The sequence below is a fragment of the Paramormyrops kingsleyae genome, chromosome 13 (genome assembly GCF_048594095.1).
Source record: "Paramormyrops kingsleyae isolate MSU_618 chromosome 13, PKINGS_0.4, whole genome shotgun sequence".
NCBI classification, from domain to species: Eukaryota; Metazoa; Chordata; class Actinopteri; order Osteoglossiformes; family Mormyridae; genus Paramormyrops; species Paramormyrops kingsleyae.
Window position 1 is genome coordinate 21933460 of NC_132809.1, and position 22455 is coordinate 21955914.

At 43.8% G+C, this 22455-nt stretch overlaps 1 protein-coding gene across 2 annotated transcripts in view; it reads right to left on the reverse strand.

Annotated features, from left to right (window-relative positions):
• Positions 1–1776: 1776 nt before the first annotated feature.
• Positions 1777–22455, reverse strand: part of agbl1 (AGBL carboxypeptidase 1) — a 141089-nt gene continuing 120410 nt past the window's right edge. For both annotated transcript variants that reach the window (XM_023815338.2, XM_072698693.1), the window contains one exon: positions 1777–2718. In XM_023815338.2, coding sequence (XP_023671106.2) covers positions 2472–2718 — 247 coding nt within the window. In that variant the 3' untranslated portion in view covers positions 1777–2471. The remainder of the gene's footprint in view (positions 2719–22455) is intronic.

A 22455-nucleotide genomic window follows, 5' to 3' on the forward strand; every position in this document is an offset into this window, starting at 1 on the left:
CTAAACTTTCAATGTTACAGGTCAGTGCCGATCTGAAATGAGTGTGATCATCACAGGGTAGGGCTTTGGAAGCTCACGGCCTGATCAGGAAGGCTGGGATGACTCATAAATCCGGCGGGCAGATGGACCAGGGAGAAACTGAGATTAAGAACATCATGTGTGTGTGTCGCTCGTCGTCAGCTGCATTTCGCCCAGGCCCATCTTATGCCGCTCTACTCTCTGCCTCAGCTGCCCTTCGGTGAGTCGGCATCTAATTAGATGATCTGTCTGCGGTGGAGGCGGGAGCGACACTGCCAAAGGACAGTGGTGTGTTTGGCACGCATCACATGACACAAGCGTGTAGGTCAAAATAAGTCAGGAGGTGCGTCCGCAGCAGTCAGGTGACACAGCGGCGCACTGATGAAATGCCAGAAAAATTAGCCAGAAGGACGCAGAGAGAAGGACGAAATTCCAGGGCGGCAATTCCAAAGCGCCTTTCCATCCGTCTGTATACATTTCCACCTCATAAATCATTCATGATTTCACAGTACGGCACAGCAAGTGTTTATTAGAGAAAAATTCCACTGATATGACTTCACTACTTTCAAATGACATGTACTAGTTTCTGCGTTTGCATTTTGGTTCAGCTGAATGACCATCTTAGCCTCTATCAGACAGGTCATAAACTCCAGCCTGGCTTGGCCACAGTCTGGCCAGGTTTATGGGTCACCTTAGCAATTCATTTGCACTAAAGACACCATGCGAGTGTAGCTCTTAGGCTAATTGCAACCTGACCCAAATTTGGTGAGGTGGGACGAATGCCAAGAAAAGCCCCTTTTTAATTCTGTCGACAGCTGCTGGTTAGACATCAAAATCTGTCATAGAGAGATGATCAAACACACCCAAGTTAAAAATGGTTTTGTTTGTTCAACTGCATGATTAAAGCTTCACCACAAACTCGACGGTCAGGTCCTTTCCTGTTTGCAGTTAGTGTTCGGCCACGTCGCATGAACCTGGAGGAGAGGAGCAACCCAGCAGCAGGGGGGGGCGCTGTGGGGCAGAGACAGGAGTGCAGGTCATCGGCACAAACCGGAAACTTCTCAGTCTCGAGGTGAGATTGCAGTCAGGAGCAGCTGTGGTACGAATAGGACATGCAGCTCAGTCGGGTTTGGGCGCGAGGGATACGCAGGGGTTAGGAAAGATCCAGAGGGCTTCTGGGAAACAGTGGATTCCTCCAGCACTAGAGCCGAGAATGCAATTAAGGCCAGGAAAAGGAGGCGGAGACACTCTTATCACAGTGAAGTCGCATCACGTCCTGTCAGTGGAATCACATGGTGCAGAAATGAGGGGAAATCTACCATATAATAATAATAATAATAATAATAATAATAATAATAATAATAATAATAGCACATACGGTGCTGTACTGTACCTCGAGCTGATGAACCACTGAAGCCACACAATGTTCACGAGCATCACAAAGGAGTGCATGTGTTCCTCTTTACAATCCACTATATTTAACCTGATTTTTTCATACAGCAGGCTTATGGCAGTCTGTTCGTAAGTGCTAGTCGTCCATAAGTTGGACGTTCTTAACCTGGTGGCTGCCTGTATGTGGCAGAAGTCGTACCGGAAGCCTTTCCGACAGAGGGAGCCCACAAAATCTTGTCTGGATGTCCGTACCAATCCTTGTTTGTGTTTGTTTGTTCATGTGTCAGTTGCTAGACAACCCAGACACAATCTGGTCACCTTGGTAACATGGCAGGGATAAAAACAGTTCTATTATAAAATAAATAATTTTCCTCAAAAGTTAAACATTTATTTTTAAAAAATCCAGTCAGCAGATGAAACTGCTGGTCATTGCCCTGAAACCATTTGCATTTAGTCCAAAGTAAACTCATTCTCTTCTTCTTCGTCATATTTACATGGTATGAACTCTGATAGAAAGTGACAATTGGCATTGTCCCAAGCACATCAATTATGTTAACTATTCTCCACTCCAGCAGCCACTTAAATATTTTATTGGGACATTTTGATAAACAACATTTTAATAATTGTCACAGTAGCCCTTAACAAGTTTATATTAAACCATCACAGTAAACCATAGTGTTATTCCAAGAAGGACAAAAACAGCATGAATATATATCTTTATCAGCAAAATGCTAATGGCAATGATAATTACCAAATTAACTAAGAGAATTATTTAAGAGTCATTTAAGTATGGATGCCAATTACTTCATTTTTAATTATATTATTTGTAATAAAATGCATATCACAGCTCATTTCTAATATGAAGGTCAATAATTTAATGATTAATGCGTTATGTTAATATTTAATACAACTCAATATTGAATGCTAGGTTAGATTACATTCTGTCTGGGTATAAAAATCTACCCAAAAAGCCCAGTTCTGCCTGTAAGCCACACCTGTGATGAGGAGGCCTCTGCAGGTGCATTCACACCTGCTGCCCTGAAGCCGGATAAATGGAGCCCTCAGAGAAATGGGCCTCGACTCAACACCCCCCCGTGGGAAACTTCGAGGTGGGTGATTCCTTCAGAATTCGCCCGCTGTTTGCTGCCCCTGATTTTCTCTTCCTCCTCATCTTCCTCCTCCTCCTCTGAGCTGGACACATTTGCATCAACCTCGGAGTCCAGGCTGTCGTCGGTGTGGTCTGGGTAGCCGCTGACGCCGCAGTACTCGATCCTCTCTGCGCAGGGAGGCTCGTCATCCTCGAAAGTGCTGAAGAAAGTTTGGTGGGTATGTTAGTTCGTCCACTGCCAGTACCGTCCAACATGACCACTTACCACTGGTATGCTCAAATATGGCCACTCGCCTATCTGTGCTTCAGGTGAACATGATCACTCATGACCCAAGATGATCACTCACCGACCTCCAGGACAGTCTAGCACAACCATTCCCCTTTCTCTTGCACAATTCGACAAGATCACTCACTTATGGTCCAAAATGAACAGTCTTCTTCTTGTGGTACCATCCACCATGACCAGTCCCTGGTATCTCTCAACATAACAGCTGACCCCCCCCAGGTTCACCTACACCCAATATGATCGAACATGGCAATCATCCCCCACATACTGTATATTGGCTGCAGTGATTCCCAAACCCTTCATAATTCCACCAGCTTTACTAAAAGAAACATTAAAAGATGCCTCTCCCCTTCTCTGCAGTTCACCAGGGCAAGATAAATCAGTGCAAGGCTGTAAACAGAGTGCTGTTTGAGATTTCCCTATCCCTGGGGTTCCTCTGAAGCAGCTATTGAATGACAATTTGTTAGGCTTTTGTGTGTGTGTGTGTGTGGGTGTGGGTTTGCATAGATCACATTTGAGGACCAAATTGTCCTCAAAGTGTAGTAAAACCTGAAATTTCCCTACTTTTGGGGACATCTTTTGAGGTCCCCATTTGGATAACCTCAGTTTTATAAAAATCTGTGAATGCAATCAAAAAAGTAAAAATGCCAAAAGTCTTTTATTTGGGTTGGTTACTTATGGTTAAGGTTATGGATGGGTAGGGGTTAAGGGTGTCGTGATTGGGATTAGGGTTTTTCCCATAGAAATCAGTGGAAGGTCCCCATTTAGATATGTACACCAACATGTGTGTGGGTTGGGATGATGGGGATTATATATGCAGTCAAAGCTTTGCAACAAAACCCGGCCCATTCACAGAGGCACCAGCAAACCCCAATCACAGCTTGTCGGGATCCTGCCTGACAGCAAGCGAGAGCTGCCAGTCACTTTAAAAACAATCAGCAATCAGACATAATTAAGTTAAACGAGTCAGCAAGCGTTAAAACAAAGAGCAATCATGAAGACGTCCTGTAGTGTGTGTAAGGCGTGATGGGTGGGTGGGGAGCGAAGGAGTTAGGGCCACGTAACCCTCAGGCAGATGCAGTGTCTCCAACACAAAAAAAAACCTCAGTCTGCAAAAAAAGGTAAAAGTGTAGAATTCTCTGGATGAAAGTATGACACAAAGTAATGACAAAAATCTGATCAGTACTGGATAATTCATCTGTGGAGCCCAGGAAAGCTGGGGGCCGGGAGGAATCAGCCAGCAAGCCATCGCTGCAGATGGTTATTGTATCATCAATTCACACGAGGTAACAGAATGAAATGATAGATTGTTCCGGAAGCTGCACATAAATGAAAATGGTAACCGCATTACGCAACTTCAGCTGGACTAATACCGGACTTGTTACTTTCAAGATGTGTTGTTATTGTTATGTCAAAGATATATATTTCGGGGAATTGCATGGGCTACACTGTCAAGAAGGCCCCACCCCCAAGCCTGCACTGATCAGGGAATAGATACCCACTGGCTAATCCAAGAACGCAGCGCCTTTCCCCTTCCTGGGTACTGGGGGCCGCCTAGAGCATGCTTCCCTGCTGGGAAGCTGGGGGAAGCATCAGGCAGAGCTTTGGTTTCCAGGTAAATTTACGAACAATGATACACAGGAAGGAATGCCGGTGTCACGGCCGGAATACTGGGTATCTCTTTTGCTAATGTTCTGCCTCTCTAGACGGAGAGTCTCACGAATACCCCATTCGCCTCGTGCTGATCCGTGTTAGTGCTTGAGCTCATGTCTGACCTCTCTAGAGTGAGAATAGACCTTTATCACACTTCCTATTTCTGGGAGGTGGGAATCCAGTGAGGCAGTGTATCTGGACTTCTGAAAGCAATGGGCAGATCCTCCCGGTGGTGTTACTGCAGCGTACCTGGCTGCTCTAACTCATCCTTACCTTGCCTTCCACAATGTGAGGAATCGCCATTAAAACGGGAGAGGCAGCCTTTAGTGGGGTACAGCCCAAGCCAGCAGGCCGGGCTCATGCAAGAACACCCCCAACTCAGTCCTCCTGCTTATCAAATTGCCAAACAAGGGGTCATTTATTGCACCTGCCCAACTACATGGTCTCGCCTGCATTCCCTAACTGGGTGGATCGATACTCCACAGCCCTGTAGGCGCAAGCAATAAAGCACAAGAGGTTAAATGTTTATAATATCTGTACAGCACACTGCGTCATTGGACTGCACCACGTATCAGTGCTCTAGTAGGCTGACTGTAAGAGGTGTGAGAACAGTCACAGAGTCAGTCTGTGTGACCATTAAATCGTTAGATCTACAACTATGGTAGATCACCCAAGAATACCAAGACAGGATTTGTGTTACATCAGCAGCCCACACAGGTTTGGAAGATTTAAGATAGAACCCAGTTCCTGATCCAATATGAAGCCTGGATTTGCTTAATGGCACAAGCCCACCGCCCTCACCCACCAATCAGCATGCTCTGATTATGATTAGTTTTATCCCAAGGAAAATATGGAGGGTGGAGGGAAGGGGATGGTAGTTAGTATTAGCTGGTTGACACAATCTATCCTTTACAGTTACGACCACTGCACGATACAGCAAACCCCATAATAATTCCTCTCTTTCATGGAAAAATCACTGTCCCTGCTCCAGGGGGGTATAACAGCTGTTGTTTAGATATGTAACAAATGTATAATAAAATGTGCAATAAATGCACAGTTTACAATGACCATTGGAGTAATGGTTGATCAAAATATCAATGTTAAAATGCTCTGTGCACAGTCTCAGGCTATGATAAGCTTTGGTCCTCAGACACCTCAGGGAACTTCGCTTTACTTCCTGCGTGATTAGATCAGACCGAGCTGCTTCTGTCACCTCTCAGACGTTAACCTCGTTTTTAAACACACACCAGCTCCCTCACTGTGCAGATCTCTTTGTTTACAGGAGAACCGTCTTGCCTTTGGAGCTGCAAGCAGAGCAGTAGTGAAGCCATTGTCTGCATGCCTGTGATGTATTTGCAACATTATTCAGGCAGGTTTCATATAAAACATGAATATATGGAGGTTTCATACAGAATGAAGACCCCTCTGGGGTCTAGGGGTGGGGAACACACTTTCACTGACTGGGGCATGGTCACACATTTCATTCAATATCATAAACTTAATTCATGGCAAATAAATGATTTCTTATATATTTGTTTTGGCATTACACTCATCTTAATTTTAATGTATATTGTAAATATGTCAGATTTATGTTAAGTTTGTAATCTGACATCAAAGTATAGATATTGCAAAATGCAGTTTGGAACACGTGCAGAAACATTATGAAAGTACATAGTAAGCAATGCTGGTAGTTTGTTTTGATCCAAGATATCTGATCACCAAAGTCTTTTCAGTACATGAAGATGACTAAATGGTGTAGTTGCAACATTCAGTTGGATAAATAAATAAGAAAAACCGAACTCATGTCACTATTTCTGGTCTCCTTCCATTGAATATGTAGGAGCTCTCATGTGTATGTATGAGCCATTGACACCTGGCCACATCCCCCCCCTTTTATGGTGCTGATGGGGATGTATCTGGATCGCATTTCACCGTTGCATTGTTCAGGTAAAACAAAGAAAGGTAACTTTTTTGCCAACCTAATTTTAAAAACTTTAATACTTCCGACAATAGACGTTTTGAAAAGAAGACAGATTAAGGATTTAGCCAGGGTTTTTTTTCATGATTCTACATAAAGATTTAAGCAAGATATAAACTGAAATAGATGCAAAAAATATGCTCGTCCCCAGAGGGTTAAGCCAGGAATCCTGCCTTTACAGTCAATCCTGCAGGACGGATTTTAGTTTTAGTATATTATATTAGGACACAAGGAAACTGAACACTTTCCAGACATACAAATTAGCTCAGACCATTCATTTGTTTCCAGGCAACAAATTTCATTTAACACATTACCAGAGATGGAAACAAAATGTAAAATCACTATTGTAATAATGTGCTCTTTTTACTTATGAAAATTACAGGATGATGGAGTCACTTTAGATTAAACATATTTGTCTTGCATTTTTGTGACTATATCCAGCTGCTCTCCATCACTAGACTAACACCCTCTTGAAAGTTCCCTTTACTCCTCGCTGCGACTCCCATCCAAAGCATTTTGATTCTTAATGGACATTTTGCCATTAAAAGCGCCCAGACGTGGAGTTATTCTCCGACGACCCGGTTAAAAGGCTCAGGACTGATGTAACCGCAGGTGGAGCCGGGTGCCTCTGTGCCCGTCTGAGACCTGACTAATCAAGATGGACGGGTTCTTACCATTTTTTAAATATAAAATCTTTAGGATATGAAAGAGGGAGCTTGTTAACAAAATCTTACATTTTCTGAGATGAAAAGAGAATTAGCAACCTGTTATGAGGAGAGCCCAACACACGCCTTGGACATATCACTGTCTCACCTGCCTCCAGCCAATAGCCCTTCAGCTGCACACAAACAGGCCACGTGTCGCCTCACCTACATACTGACAATGACTTCAGCATTTCCCTTGGTTTCCACATGGGAGATATAAGGACCTTCTCTCAATCTGACCTCTAATGAGGTCCTGAGTCTGCTCATTGCTGAGCTGCTGACTTGCCGCTCTTCTGATTGACTTCTGTTGATTTGCCAAATCCCTGCCTGTTGTCTGACCCCGTTTCTGATACAGGGTTTGGACCTGGTATATGCGGGAGCAGCTATAGACCCTGCAGACTGGGCTTGGCTTGTGTTTTTTTTTTATTAACTTTGGTCATTGTCATTCTGCATTGTCGTTAAACCTGCTGGCGCTGCACATATAGCTCTGAAGAGTTTTGTTACAATTAAGCTATATAAAGCTGTCCAAGACACCATCACAGTTATGTATGTATTTGCATGTATTTCATTTTTGGTGATGATTATAGGTAAAATGATGCATGCATTTTTGTTGAGTTAATCATTTCCTCTTTTTGAAAAAAATGTTTTTCTTAGTGGAAAAAAAACTTGACAAAGAGCCACCAAAGGTGCTGTATATCATATTAAAGACACACTACGTTTGGTTCTTGAGTGAAAACATTTAAGCATAGCAAGCAAAAATAACATTTTCAGGTAAAAGTTCAGTTGCTCCCAGATGCAATGTTTTTAAGATGCAGACATAAAGCTGACAGTGTATCCTGTATGTGAATATGGAATTTCAAGCTAACAGGCCAAAGAGTATCTTAAATCTATCATCACTTTCTGAAGATTCCAGACAGTTTTTTAACTGAATGAAGAAAAACTGAATAAAAGGCAGAAAGGGTACAAACAATAGAAGCTCCCCTTTGTGATATGGGAAATGTGAAAGTAATTCCAGCCTTTCTGCAACTTGATGTGACATACCATAAATAATGCTACAGTACAAACAACAACAATGGCCTTTCTCTGCCATGTTTAGCTTTATAGTACATGCCACTTTAAAAATAAACAGCAAGAAGAAAATCATGGACAAGCATATTGTAATCCCACTGGTTCATTTAACAGCAACAAACACAGTGAAATCCCACTGCACGCTTTAACAAGCATACTGCAATTCCATTGAACCCTCTAACAGCAACAAACACAGTGAAATCCCACTGCATGCTTTAACAAGCATACTGCAATTCCATTGAACCCTTTAATAACAACAAACACAGTGAAATCCCACTGCACGCTTTAACAAGCATACTGCAATTCCATTGAACCCTTTAATAACAACAAACACAGTGAAATCCCACTGCACGCTTTAACAAGCATACTGCAATTCCATTGAACCCTTTAATAACAACAAACACAGTGAAATCCCACTGCACGCTTTAACAAGCATACTGCAATTCCATTGAACCCTTTAATAACAACAAACACACCAGGACTCCACTGGAAAATTATATAAGAATGTATGAATGCATTCATAAAACATTATAATGCATTCATTAAGCATTATAAACATGCCTATAAAAATTATAGAAAGACATAACACATTATGGCCATGTTTATGATGCATCATGAATGCTTTATAAAGCTGTCATCCATACCTATGGAAAAAATTAAGAGACCACAGCATAATTTTTTGTTTCACTCATTTCTCTAGTTATGGGTGTGTGTCTGTGAATAATTTATATATATTGCAAACTGCAGCCTGGTTCTTCTCTGTTTCTCATTTATCAAATACTTCTTCCTTTATGGAACGTCAGTCCTGCTTCTAGGAGCCTGATACAAACTGTCCTAGCAGTGAACTTCACACCTGCTGTCATCCTACGATTCATGAGAAACTGCCAGTTAAGTTAACAGTCATCTCTGCCATTACAAAGTTGCTTCTGCCCTTTACTTGGCTGGTTTCTGGTCACTACACTACATGGACAAACGTATTGGGACACCTGGCCATTACACCTACAGAAACTTTTATGACATCCCATTCTAAGTCCATAGGCATCATAGATAGTTCATTAGCTTTCTGAAAATGCAGACATAAACTATTCGTCACTCCACAGAACACATTTCCACTGCTCTAGAGATGCTTGGTGTTGCATTTGCTGATGTGAGGTAGCTGGGCAGCCCTGGAAGCCCATTCTGTTCACAATGCCCTTCAGCACTCTGCGACCCTGTTCTACGTGGTCCGCCACTTTGTGGCTGAGCTTCTGTTGTTCCTAAACACATCCGATTTGCAATAATACCACTTACAGTTGACTGTGGAATATCCAAAAGGGAAGAAATTTCATGAACTGATGTATTGCAATGGTGGTATCCTATGACAGGACCACAGATGAATTCACTGAGCTCTTCAGAATAAACCATTCTATAAAATATGCTTGTAAACGTGTGTGGAAGCTAAAATGAGTCAAAGTTTCACTATTACTATTACAAATAAATTGAGCTTTGTCCCTTAGTGAAAATTCAGTCGAAGTTCCCTAGAACAACTCAAGTCAAGACCTGGTAAGGCAAAGTTTCTTTAGTAGACAAAAAACAAACGAAAGTCAAACAAACAGCATGTTCCCATTCCAAGTCAGGCGAACGAATAGAAACAGCAGTTTATACACCTTTGCTAAGCTTCCTCAAACCTGCTGTTAACAACATTGGTTATTTTGCTGGAAAGCAATTCTCTTATCAAAAAGCTTATTAATAATGATTGGTTAATACTTTAAGGGGCTGAATTAATTATATTTGGTTACTACCCCAAGAGGCACATTCTTCCTGCACGTGTTTGCATTGTTTGCACAATCGCCTTGGTTACCCCCTTAGATACTCCATCCCATAATTATCAAGTCACCCTGACCTTCTATAGACATATACCAGGTTTCAGAGTGTTTTTGCACTCCAGTATCTTCCATTCCTGATGCAGAGTGCATCAGAAAGCCTTCTTTTGTTCAAACCATAGCTCTCTTGTTTAATACTACAAATTATATTGTCATCATAAGTAAATATATGCCTTATACATACTAAATCTTTTGCCTTATGCATACTAACACTTATGCATACTAAATCTTATGCATACTAAATATTTTGCAGTTGCACAGCTTATAATATTGCAAATGCAATTACATATCATAATGTCCGTGCAAATAACAAGCGTTTCTCATAACTCTGAACCACCTCAGAAGACCTGCGCCCTCTCTTCCACCTCAAGCAGCTCGACAGATTCCAGGATCAATCAAAGGTTTCTCGCTGTCTAGATTCACTAGGCCACCTGCCTCGATGCAACCCAATGGCCTACAGGTGAACCCTACAGTACATGTTGAGGAACAGAAGCACAGATACACACATCCTCTTCATGCCTAAGGCCAAAGACATTGACATCGGCCCCATAACACCTCACTCTGTCGTAACCCATCAATTTTCCTTCCACACATGACTGCATGGTTGGGTGCTAGATTCTGTATACCTGTGGCAATGGGTCTGAATGAAACACTTGAATTCAATGATTTAGAGGTGTGTCTCAATATTATTCAACCATATAGTGTACCTTTGTAATGCTTATACTCACCATTTTCAATGCATTACAAAGGTATCTATAGTGCATTACAGATGATAGCTTCATGTAAAGTGATATCAGACTATTTAGTAACAATAAATTGGTCAAAGTGCAGGTCTTATATTGGCTACATTTATTGCAAAGTTGGTATCCTATGCAATACACTGTTATGGTAATTTACCCTGAATGCCTAACCTGCCCGGAGCAGGTTTAAGCGGAGGCTTTTGGGTTAGAGTGCCAAAAGCTCTGCCCTTTGGCCAAAAGCATGCATACGAACTGCCCATTTACAAATAAATGTAGACCTGCACTTTGACCAATTAGTATGGATGGGCGATGCCACTGATGACTCGCTTCATAGTCCACCCCACAGGACAGGTTCATGCTGAGAGTATCATGTGCAGTGAGGTTGAAAGCTGTACTGTGCCTGGGAATGTCACTAAATCCATAAATATCCATGAGTGATTTACGAGTCTAAGCAGATCTTACTCAAAGTGAAAGTGGCCAAAATCCTCACAACAGACAATTTAGTGTTAAACCAGCCGCAAGGAGGTATGCGGCTCAGTAGACAAGGTCTCTGTGCCTGTGATCGAATGGTCACTGGGTTGAGCCTCCTATGCCCTATTGCTGGAATGCCCTCCCAGAATGCCTGTTCGCTCTCTATGGATAGCCATGTATTTTTCTAGTCTAGGGTTCCCAAGTGGGAGCAGATTAATTTTGCCTTAACACATAACATTTACACTCTTCTACTGCAGGAAGTTTAATCACAGAGGACTGTTGAAGGGCCTGGCTGTTCCCAGGGACGGGACCCATATTGCTGACTCATCCTGCCAGCCTGGGAGTCACCCAGTGGACCCAGTGACAGTGATGGAACTCCTCTTTGGCCTGATACCCTATCAGCATTTGAAATTCTGCCAGGTGTTCTTTGCAGGAGAAACTAGGATCAGGATTTCCCTAATCACACAGTTAACATTTACTATATTGATCTCACCACAACATACTCCCCTAACATTTTCACGTGTCTTGATGTATTCTGTAAACCTCAGTGCTAATGAACCATACACTGTAATACCAAAAAAAACAGAAAAACACGTCTATTGGCATTCCATCAAAATTTCATTCATTCAGATGGCCGTTAAATCATGTCTTGAGCCTAAGTGTGTTGAACCTTGATGTATCAGTATGGTTTTTGGAAAATGGTCGTTCGGAATAAACATGTCTACTAAACATCGATACTCATTTATGTTCTGCCTTTCATGGCACCTTACAACTTCAGCATGTCTCTGATAACTGATTGAGTCCTAAGTAGTTGTAATGCTGTAAATTGTGCCAGTTTATTAGAAACATGATATGTGATCCAGCAAAGTGGAGTTTCCTGAAGGTACCTGCAGGCCATTTTCAGTCCAGGTGGACGTTCTTACTGACTGGAATATAAAAAATCCAAGAATGGGAAACCAGTCAAGTATTTTGGCTAGTAGACAGCCACACAATGCAATGTTCACACTGTGAAAACCTTCCAATAAATCAGAAAAAAACCAAACTGTAGGCCACAGCTACCCCCACTGCAGAGTGCAAGTATCCGTCAGATCCACATTTGGGGCCAGAAACACTGGATGCAAGTGAATTAGAGTGTATCTCAGTAATATAAACACAATAGTAAGCGCTAGTAATGTACTCTGCATTAATGAAGGAGAGTAACAATCAGTAACAACTGTAATAACTGTAATATACACACAATACTCTACGGGCAAATAATGTAAATATAAAATCACAACACAACAAAAAAATTGCACTTATATTTCACAAAAAATAAGGTGCAAATTGCAGTATGAAATCAAAAGATTTCCAGGGTAGCGAACAATGAGAACTGAGAAAGAAGATGGCAGTTGATGGTAAGGCATAATATTTCACTGTACAGTGCAGTAAGTTTCTTTTATGAAACAAAACAGCACAGAACTGGTACTGCATCTGCATCATATCTGCTTATTGTAGCTGTACCTCATATGCACATCACTGTTTGCGTACTGTATAGTTAGACATGGTCGGTGGGTCGTTATACAGCTGGCAGCGCTGCCCGTTCTCATGCACCTGTTTCCCTAAGCGATACACCCCCTAACATCCTACTGCCTCCACTTTCAGGGGTCTCTCAATGAATGTAAATTATTTACTATGGGCCTCAGACATGAATGCGACTGTACATTTCTAGATAGGCTGCAAGTCGACAGATACCTGCAGAGTCAAATCTAGCAGAGGTAATTCCTGGTGTAGAGTCAAGTCCTGGCTTAGGGCGAGACTAACGCTAAGTGCTCAGAGCTGAGCAGTCTACTGAGGGCTCACAGGTCATGTGTCGTATGCTCAGGTTGTGCCCTCAATCACATCACACTGCACTGCATTCTGAAAGCCTTTGCTTCGGATGTTCCTGCTCTCTCTCTTCCTTTCCATTGGCTGCATAGGTCATGTGTGATGGGGGTGCTGTGGGTATATAATCCGAGACGCGCTGTCCTGTCACCCCGCTGCATTTGCCTGATTGCCCTGTGGCTGCTGGGACTCCCAGCCGGTTGCACACCAATTGTTTCCAGTGTGCTTAAAAACTTGGACCTGGGACCTGATATATTCTGGTCAAACTTCTTTAGGTCCTTAATTATTTTTAAGATGTCAGACTAATAATTATAAGCTATGGGAACCTGCATGAGTAGATAAAATAATTCTGTCCCACTTTGAAAAATAAGTCCTTCCGTTAGAAAAAAAAAAACTAAAATAACATGTAGATGATTTTTAACCGGGCTATTATGGTGCTATCTGGTGGTGCCCTGGCCTGTAGTTATCTCTGACACAGCTGTGACATTGTAAAAGCCTGCAATATATGCAGTATCCTTGAAAGAATAATATACATTATGCCACAATATAGGGAATTGTTTTAATGAATCTCTAATCATAAAGCCAGTCTTCTGTACAGTGCTTAAAAGAAATTCTATTTTTGGGTTTGCAGCATGCATGAATAAATCATACATTAAAAACAGGGGCACACCATGACCATTCCGCCATATTTGCAGCCAACATCTTAACTTCCCATAATGCTGCAGAAAGGAACAAGGAAAAATAAGAGCAACTATGTAGGAAGCAATGCAAGGGGAAAAAACAGACTATGAATAAGGTGGGTGAGAGAGTTGGAGAGAGATGGAGAGAGACACTAGCAAAGGGTGGGCTGCACTGGGGGCACAGGGCGAGTGCGTGATGATGAAACAGATTACTGTTTGTGAGCCTTGGCAGTGCAAGCCATAATTAAGCGATCACAGAAAACCAGCCCCACTCTCATTTGTTTGTGTTATTCAGCCGAAAGGACACCATGCATCTCTCTGACATGCAGTCATTACTCTGTCATGCCTAAATCAGGTGGGAAAAAATGATTTTGTAAGGGATGTACAGTTCCTGGGGAGGCACGTCAGGGGAGGTGCTGGGCTAGGATGTTAGCATGGTGGATTTGTTTGTGGAAAGGCACGCTCTAGGGGGCCGTGCTCATTGCTGCATTATTTGAATCAAATAATTAAATTTGAGGTGATGTGGTTAACTAATCACAAGACAGTTAAACTATGGGATGTCATTGTGGCAATTATACAAAAGGGGACGCATGCAGCTTTCTTGGGTTAAAGGGGATAGATTTATGCTCATAGGGAGAAATTTCAGTCTGCCTACACTAAACATAAAATCGCTTGAGACCTCAAACTTTAAGAAAGAACTTTAAATGCTTTTATAAGCCATCTGATTGTTCAGCATTGAGGTCTAACCTCACATTACATCATAGTTTCTGTACTCAGCCTATCTGAACATTTGAGGCCCTTTCTTGCCCGACACCGTACACCAACACCTTTGGTTTCACCATGGTGCCTTAGAACCTGACAGTGGCCACTTTTTGGTCACCACGGTGGGGCGTAAACGGTTTGCCGAAATTTCTGTCAGGTCCCGCCGGCAGGACCGCCGACCCCAGAGGGTTAAGATGGAGATGATGAAGGAGAGAGAGAGCGAGAGAGAGAGAGAGAGAGAGAGAGAGCCTTGTAGACTGTTATTACTTCTGATCCGTGGGCGGATCTGCTGGGAAGACTGAGTATTAAGATACCCAGCTGAAGCTTCATTTCCATACCTCCTGCCTGCAGGGACATTATAAGTCCTTGGGACATTCACCTGGGAAGCACTTCATCTCAACTGTCTCTCTGCTCCGTCAGCATGCAGAGCGTCTGGGAGGAGCACCACGGTCCAAGATCAATGCCCGTGACTTGGGTTATTTTGGATCGGAGCAGACACATGCTGCGCTGTCCTCGCCGTAGTCTTGCTGCTGTCCTCTGCTCTGCTTCATTAATGCAGAGTACATTATTAGCGCTCAATTAAGGGCTAGATTAAGGGCCTCTATTCCTGGGACATTGTGCAGGAAAGAATAAACAGCAATACATCTACATGACATATTTGTCTCCACAGGCAAATGAATATCACTAAAGAAGTTTTGAGCAGTAAAAAATTGGCAGGAATATACAGTCAATTAAGTTGTACTGATCAATTAACAGAAATAAACTCCCATAAAAGTAAACAGACTCGATAAATTGGGTGTCTTAGAAAAGGCCAAAAAAAACATAAAACAGGAATATACTCAGATTTTCCCAGAGGCTTTAGAGCACACATTGAAAGGCATTACAGTGAAAGTCAGTCTGTGATATATTAAGTAGGTATTTTATCATACATTATGAACTTTCATATCTAGTATTTATGGGTAAATTAGCGTTGTGTTGCCAAAATTATTTACACCTTACATCTGTATTGAAGTGTCATGAAGACTGCAACTAGATTAAATTAGAGGGGAGACCCATTGACTCAGCTAGATTCAGCCATTCCGGAATGCATTGATCAATTCCAGTCCAAATCAGGAAATGGAACTGGAGTTGGAAGTTAAATCTCCCTGAAATTCAAATTCAACTCCAATTCTGTTCCCTGTAGTTTTTTTCCAATCCCAGCTCCAGTTCCATTTCCTGATTTGGACTGGAATCGATCACTGCATTCCGGAATGGCCCCAACCCTGGATGGAAGGGACACCTATTGACACACCTAGGTTCAGTTAGAAGGGACACACACTAAAACAAGGAGATTCAGTGAGAAGGAACACCCACTAACACACTAATATTAAGATAGTTGGGAATTCCACTGAAACACTCAGATTCAGCTATAAGGGATACCGACTGACACATCGATATTCAGATAGAAGGGACACCCAGTGACACACCGATACTCAGGAGGGACACCCACTGACAGACCTAGATTCAGTTAGAAAGGACACTCACTGACATACCTATACTCAGAAGGGACACCCATTGACTTACCTAAATTGAGATAGAAGGAACACCCAATAAAAAACATAAATTCAGTTAGAAGGGACACCCACTGACAGATCGAGATTCAGTTAGAAGGGACACGCTCTGACACACCGATACTCAGGAGGGAAACCCACCGACACACCGAGATTCAGTTAGAAGGGACACCCACTGACACACCGAGATTCAGTTAGAAGGGAAACCCACTGACACACCGAGATTCACTTAGAAGGGACACCCACTGACACACCGAGATTTAGTTAGAAGGGAAACCCACTGACACACCGAGATTCACTTAGAAGGGACACCCACTGACACACCGAGATTTAGTTAGAAGGGAAACCCACTGACATACCGAGATTAACTTAGAAGGGACACCCACAGATATACCGAGATTCAGTTAGAAGGGACACCCACTGACACACCGAGATTCACTTAGAAGGGACACACACTGACACACCGAGATTCACTTAGAAGGGAAACCCACTGACACACCGAGATTCACTTAAAAGGGAAACCCACTGAGACACCGAGATTCAGTTAGAAGGGACACCCACTGACACACCGAGATTCACTTAGAAAGGACACCCACTGACACACCGAGATTCACTTAGAAGGGAAACCCACTGATACACCGAGATTCACTTAGAAGGGACACCCACTGACACACCGAGATTCACTTAGAAGGGAAACCCACTGACACACCGAGATTCACTTTGAAGGGAAACCCACTGAGACACCGAGGTTCAGTTAGAAGGGACACCCACTGACACACCGAGATTCACTTAGAAGGGACACCCACTGACACACCGAGATTCAGTTAAAAGTGACACCTACTGATACACTAATATTAAGATAGTTGGGAATTCCACTGAAACACTCAGATTCAGCTATAAGGGATACCGACTGACACATCGAGATTCAGATAGAAGGGACACCCAGTGACACACCGATGCTCAGGAGGGACACCCACTGACAGACCTAGATTCAGTTAGAAAGGACACTCACTGACATAGCTATACTCAGAAGGGACACCCATTGACTTACCTAAATTGAGATAGAAGGAACACCCAATAAAAAACATAGATTCAGTTAGAAGGGACACCCACTGATAGATCGAGATTCAGTTAGAAGGGACACCCACTGACACACCGAGATTAACTTAGAAGGGACACCCACAGATTTACCGAGATTCAGTTAGAAGGGACACCCACTGACACACCAAGATTCACTTAGAAGGGACACCCACTGACACACCGAGATTCACTTAGAAGGGAAACCCACTGACACACCGAGATTAACTTAGAAGGGAAACCCACTGACACACCGAGATTCAGTTAGAAGGGACACCCACTGACACACCGAGATTCAGTTAGAAGGGACACCCACTGACACACCGAGATTCACTTAGAAGGGACACCCCCTGACACACCGAGATTCACTTAGAAGGAAAACCCACTGACACACCGAGATTCACTTAGAAGGGACACCCACTGACACACCGAGATTCACTTAGAAGGAAAACCCACTGACACACCGAGATTCACTTAGAAGGGACACCCACTGACACACCGAGATTCAGTTAGAAGGGACACCCACTGACACACCGAGATTCACTTAGAAGGGACACCCACTGACATACCGAGATTCAGTTAGAAGGGACACCCACTGACACACCGAGATTCAGTTAGAAGGGACACCCACTGACACACCGAGATTCACTTAGAAGGGAAACCCACTGACACACAGAGATTCAGTTAGAAGGGACAGCCACTGATATACCGAGATTCAGTTAGAAGGGACACCCACTGATATACCGAGATTCACTTAGAACGGACACCCACTGACATACCGAGATTCAGTTAGAAGGGACACCCACAGACACACCGAGATTCAGTTAGAAGGGACACCCACTGACACACCGAGATTCACTTAGAAGGGAAACCCACTGACACACAGAGTTTCAGTTAGAAGGGACAGCCACTGATATACCGAGATTCAGTTAGAAGGGACACCCACTGATATACCGAGATTCAGTTAGAAGAGACACCCACTGATACACCGAGATTCAGTTAGAAGGGACACCCACTGACACACCGAGATTCAGTTAGAAGTGACACCTACTGATACACTGAGATTCAGTTAGATGGGACACCCACTGATATACCGAGATTCACTTAGAAGGGACACCCACTGACACACTGAGATTCACTTAGAAGGGACACCCACTGATATACCGAGATTCACTTAGAAGGGACACCCACTGACACACTGAGATTCAGTCAGAAGGGACACCCACTGACACACCGAGATTCAGTTAGAAGGGACACCCACTGACACACCAAGATTCAGTTAAAAGTGACACCTACTGATACACTGAGATTCAGTTAGAAGGGACACCCACTGATATACCGAGATTCAGTTAGAAGGGACTCCCACTGATATACCGAGATTCAGTTAGAAGGGACACCCACTGACACACCGAGATTCACTTAGAAGGGACACACACTGACACACCGAGATTCACTTAGAAGGGAAACCCACTGACACACCGAGATTCAGTTAGAAGGGACACCCACTGACACACCGAGATTCACTTAGAAGGGAAATCCACTGACACACAGAGATTCAGTTAGAAGGGACAGCCACTGATATACCGAGATTCAGTTAGAAGGGACACCCACTGATATACCGAGATTCAGTTAGAAGGGACACCCACTGATATACCGAGATTCAGTTAGAAGAGACACCCACTGATACACCGAGATTCAGTTAGAAGGGACACCCACTGACACACCGAGATTCAGTTAGAAGTGACACCTACTGATACACTGAGATTCAGTTAGATGGGACACCCACTGATATACCGAGATTCACTTAGAAGGGACACCCACTGACACACAGAGATTCAGTTAGAAGGGACAGCCACTGATATACCGAGATTCAGTTAGAAGGGACACCCACTGATATACCGAGATTCAGTTAGAAGGGACACCCACTGATATACCGAGATTCAGTTAGAAGGGACACCCACTGACACACCGAAATTCAGTTAGAAGAGACACCCACTGACACACCGAGATTCAGTTAGAAGGGACACGCTCTGACACACCGATACTCAGGAGGGAAACCCACCGACACACCGAGATTCAGTTAGAAGGGACACCCACTGACACACCGAGATTCAGTTAGAAGGGAAACCCACTGACACACCGAGATTCACTTAGAAGGGACACCCACTGACACACCGAGATTTAGTTAGAAGGGAAACCCACTGACAGATCGAGATTCAGTTAGAAGGGACACGCTCTGACACACCGATACTCAGGAGGGAAACCCACCGACACACCGAGATTCAGTTAGAAGGGACACCCACTGACACACCGAGATTCAGTTAGAAGGGAAACCCACTGACACACCGAGATTCACTTAGAAGGGACACCCACTGACACACCGAGATTTAGTTAGAAGGGAAACCCACTGACACACCGAGATTCACTTAGAAGGGACACCCACTGACACACCGAGATTTAGTTAGAAGGGAAACCCACTGACATACCGAGATTAACTTAGAAGGGACACCCACAGATATACCGAGATTCAGTTAGAAGGGACACCCACTGACACACCGAGATTCACTTAGAAGGGACACACACTGACACACCGAGATTCACTTAGAAGGGAAACCCACTGACACACCGAGATTCACTTAAAAGGGAAACCCACTGAGACACCGAGATTCAGTTAGAAGGGACACCCACTGACACACCGAGATTCACTTAGAAAGGACACCCACTGACACACCGAGATTCACTTAGAAGGGAAACCCACTGATACACCGAGATTCACTTAGAAGGGACACCCACTGACACACCGAGATTCACTTAGAAGGGAAACCCACTGACACACCGAGATTCACTTTGAAGGGAAACCCACTGAGACACCGAGGTTCAGTTAGAAGGGACACCCACTGACACACCGAGATTCACTTAGAAGGGACACCCACTGACACACCGAGATTCAGTTAAAAGTGACACCTACTGATACACTAATATTAAGATAGTTGGGAATTCCACTGAAACACTCAGATTCAGCTATAAGGGATACCGACTGACACATCGAGATTCAGATAGAAGGGACACCCAGTGACACACCGATGCTCAGGAGGGACACCCACTGACAGACCTAGATTCAGTTAGAAAGGACACTCACTGACATAGCTATACTCAGAAGGGACACCCATTGACTTACCTAAATTGAGATAGAAGGAACACCCAATAAAAAACATAGATTCAGTTAGAAGGGACACCCACTGATAGATCGAGATTCAGTTAGAAGGGACACCCACTGACACACCGAGATTAACTTAGAAGGGACACCCACAGATTTACCGAGATTCAGTTAGAAGGGACACCCACTGACACACCAAGATTCACTTAGAAGGGACACCCACTGACACACCGAGATTCACTTAGAAGGGAAACCCACTGACACACCGAGATTAACTTAGAAGGGAAACCCACTGACACACCGAGATTCAGTTAGAAGGGACACCCACTGACACACCGAGATTCAGTTAGAAGGGACACCCACTGACACACCGAGATTCACTTAGAAGGGACACCCCCTGACACACCGAGATTCACTTAGAAGGAAAACCCACTGACACACCGAGATTCACTTAGAAGGGACACCCACTGACACACCGAGATTCACTTAGAAGGAAAACCCACTGACACACCGAGATTCACTTAGAAGGGACACCCACTGACACACCGAGATTCAGTTAGAAGGGACACCCACTGACACACCGAGATTCACTTAGAAGGGACACCCACTGACATACCGAGATTCAGTTAGAAGGGACACCCACTGACACACCGAGATTCAGTTAGAAGGGACACCCACTGACACACCGAGATTCACTTAGAAGGGAAACCCACTGACACACAGAGATTCAGTTAGAAGGGACAGCCACTGATATACCGAGATTCAGTTAGAAGGGACACCCACTGATATACCGAGATTCACTTAGAACGGACACCCACTGACATACCGAGATTCAGTTAGAAGGGACACCCACAGACACACCGAGATTCAGTTAGAAGGGACACCCACTGACACACCGAGATTCACTTAGAAGGGAAACCCACTGACACACAGAGTTTCAGTTAGAAGGGACAGCCACTGATATACCGAGATTCAGTTAGAAGGGACACCCACTGATATACCGAGATTCAGTTAGAAGAGACACCCACTGATACACCGAGATTCAGTTAGAAGGGACACCCACTGACACACCGAGATTCAGTTAGAAGTGACACCTACTGATACACTGAGATTCAGTTAGATGAGACACCCACTGATATACCGAGATTCACTTAGAAGGGACACCCACTGACACACTGAGATTCACTTAGAAGGGACACCCACTGATATACCGAGATTCACTTAGAAGGGACACCCACTGACACACTGAGATTCAGTCAGAAGGGACACCCACTGACACACCGAGATTCAGTTAGAAGGGACACCCACTGACACACCAAGATTCAGTTAAAAGTGACACCTACTGATACACTGAGATTCAGTTAGAAGGGACACCCACTGATATACCGAGATTCAGTTAGAAGGGACTCCCACTGATATACCGAGATTCAGTTAGAAGGGACACCCACTGACACACCGAGATTCACTTAGAAGGGACACACACTGACACACCGAGATTCACTTAGAAGGGAAACCCACTGACACACCGAGATTCAGTTAGAAGGGACACCCACTGACACACCGAGATTCACTTAGAAGGGAAATCCACTGACACACAGAGATTCAGTTAGAAGGGACAGCCACTGATATACCGAGATTCAGTTAGAAGGGACACCCACTGATATACCGAGATTCAGTTAGAAGGGACACCCACTGATATACCGAGATTCAGTTAGAAGAGACACCCACTGATACACCGAGATTCAGTTAGAAGGGACACCCACTGACACACCGAGATTCAGTTAGAAGTGACACCTACTGATACACTGAGATTCAGTTAGATGGGACACCCACTGATATACCGAGATTCACTTAGAAGGGACACCCACTGACACACAGAGATTCAGTTAGAAGGGACAGCCACTGATATACCGAGATTCAGTTAGAAGGGACACCCACTGATATACCGAGATTCAGTTAGAAGGGACACCCACTGATATACCGAGATTCAGTTAGAAGGGACACCCACTGACACACCGAAATTCAGTTAGAAGAGACACCCACTGACACACCGAGATTCAGTTAGAAGGGACACGCTCTGACACACCGA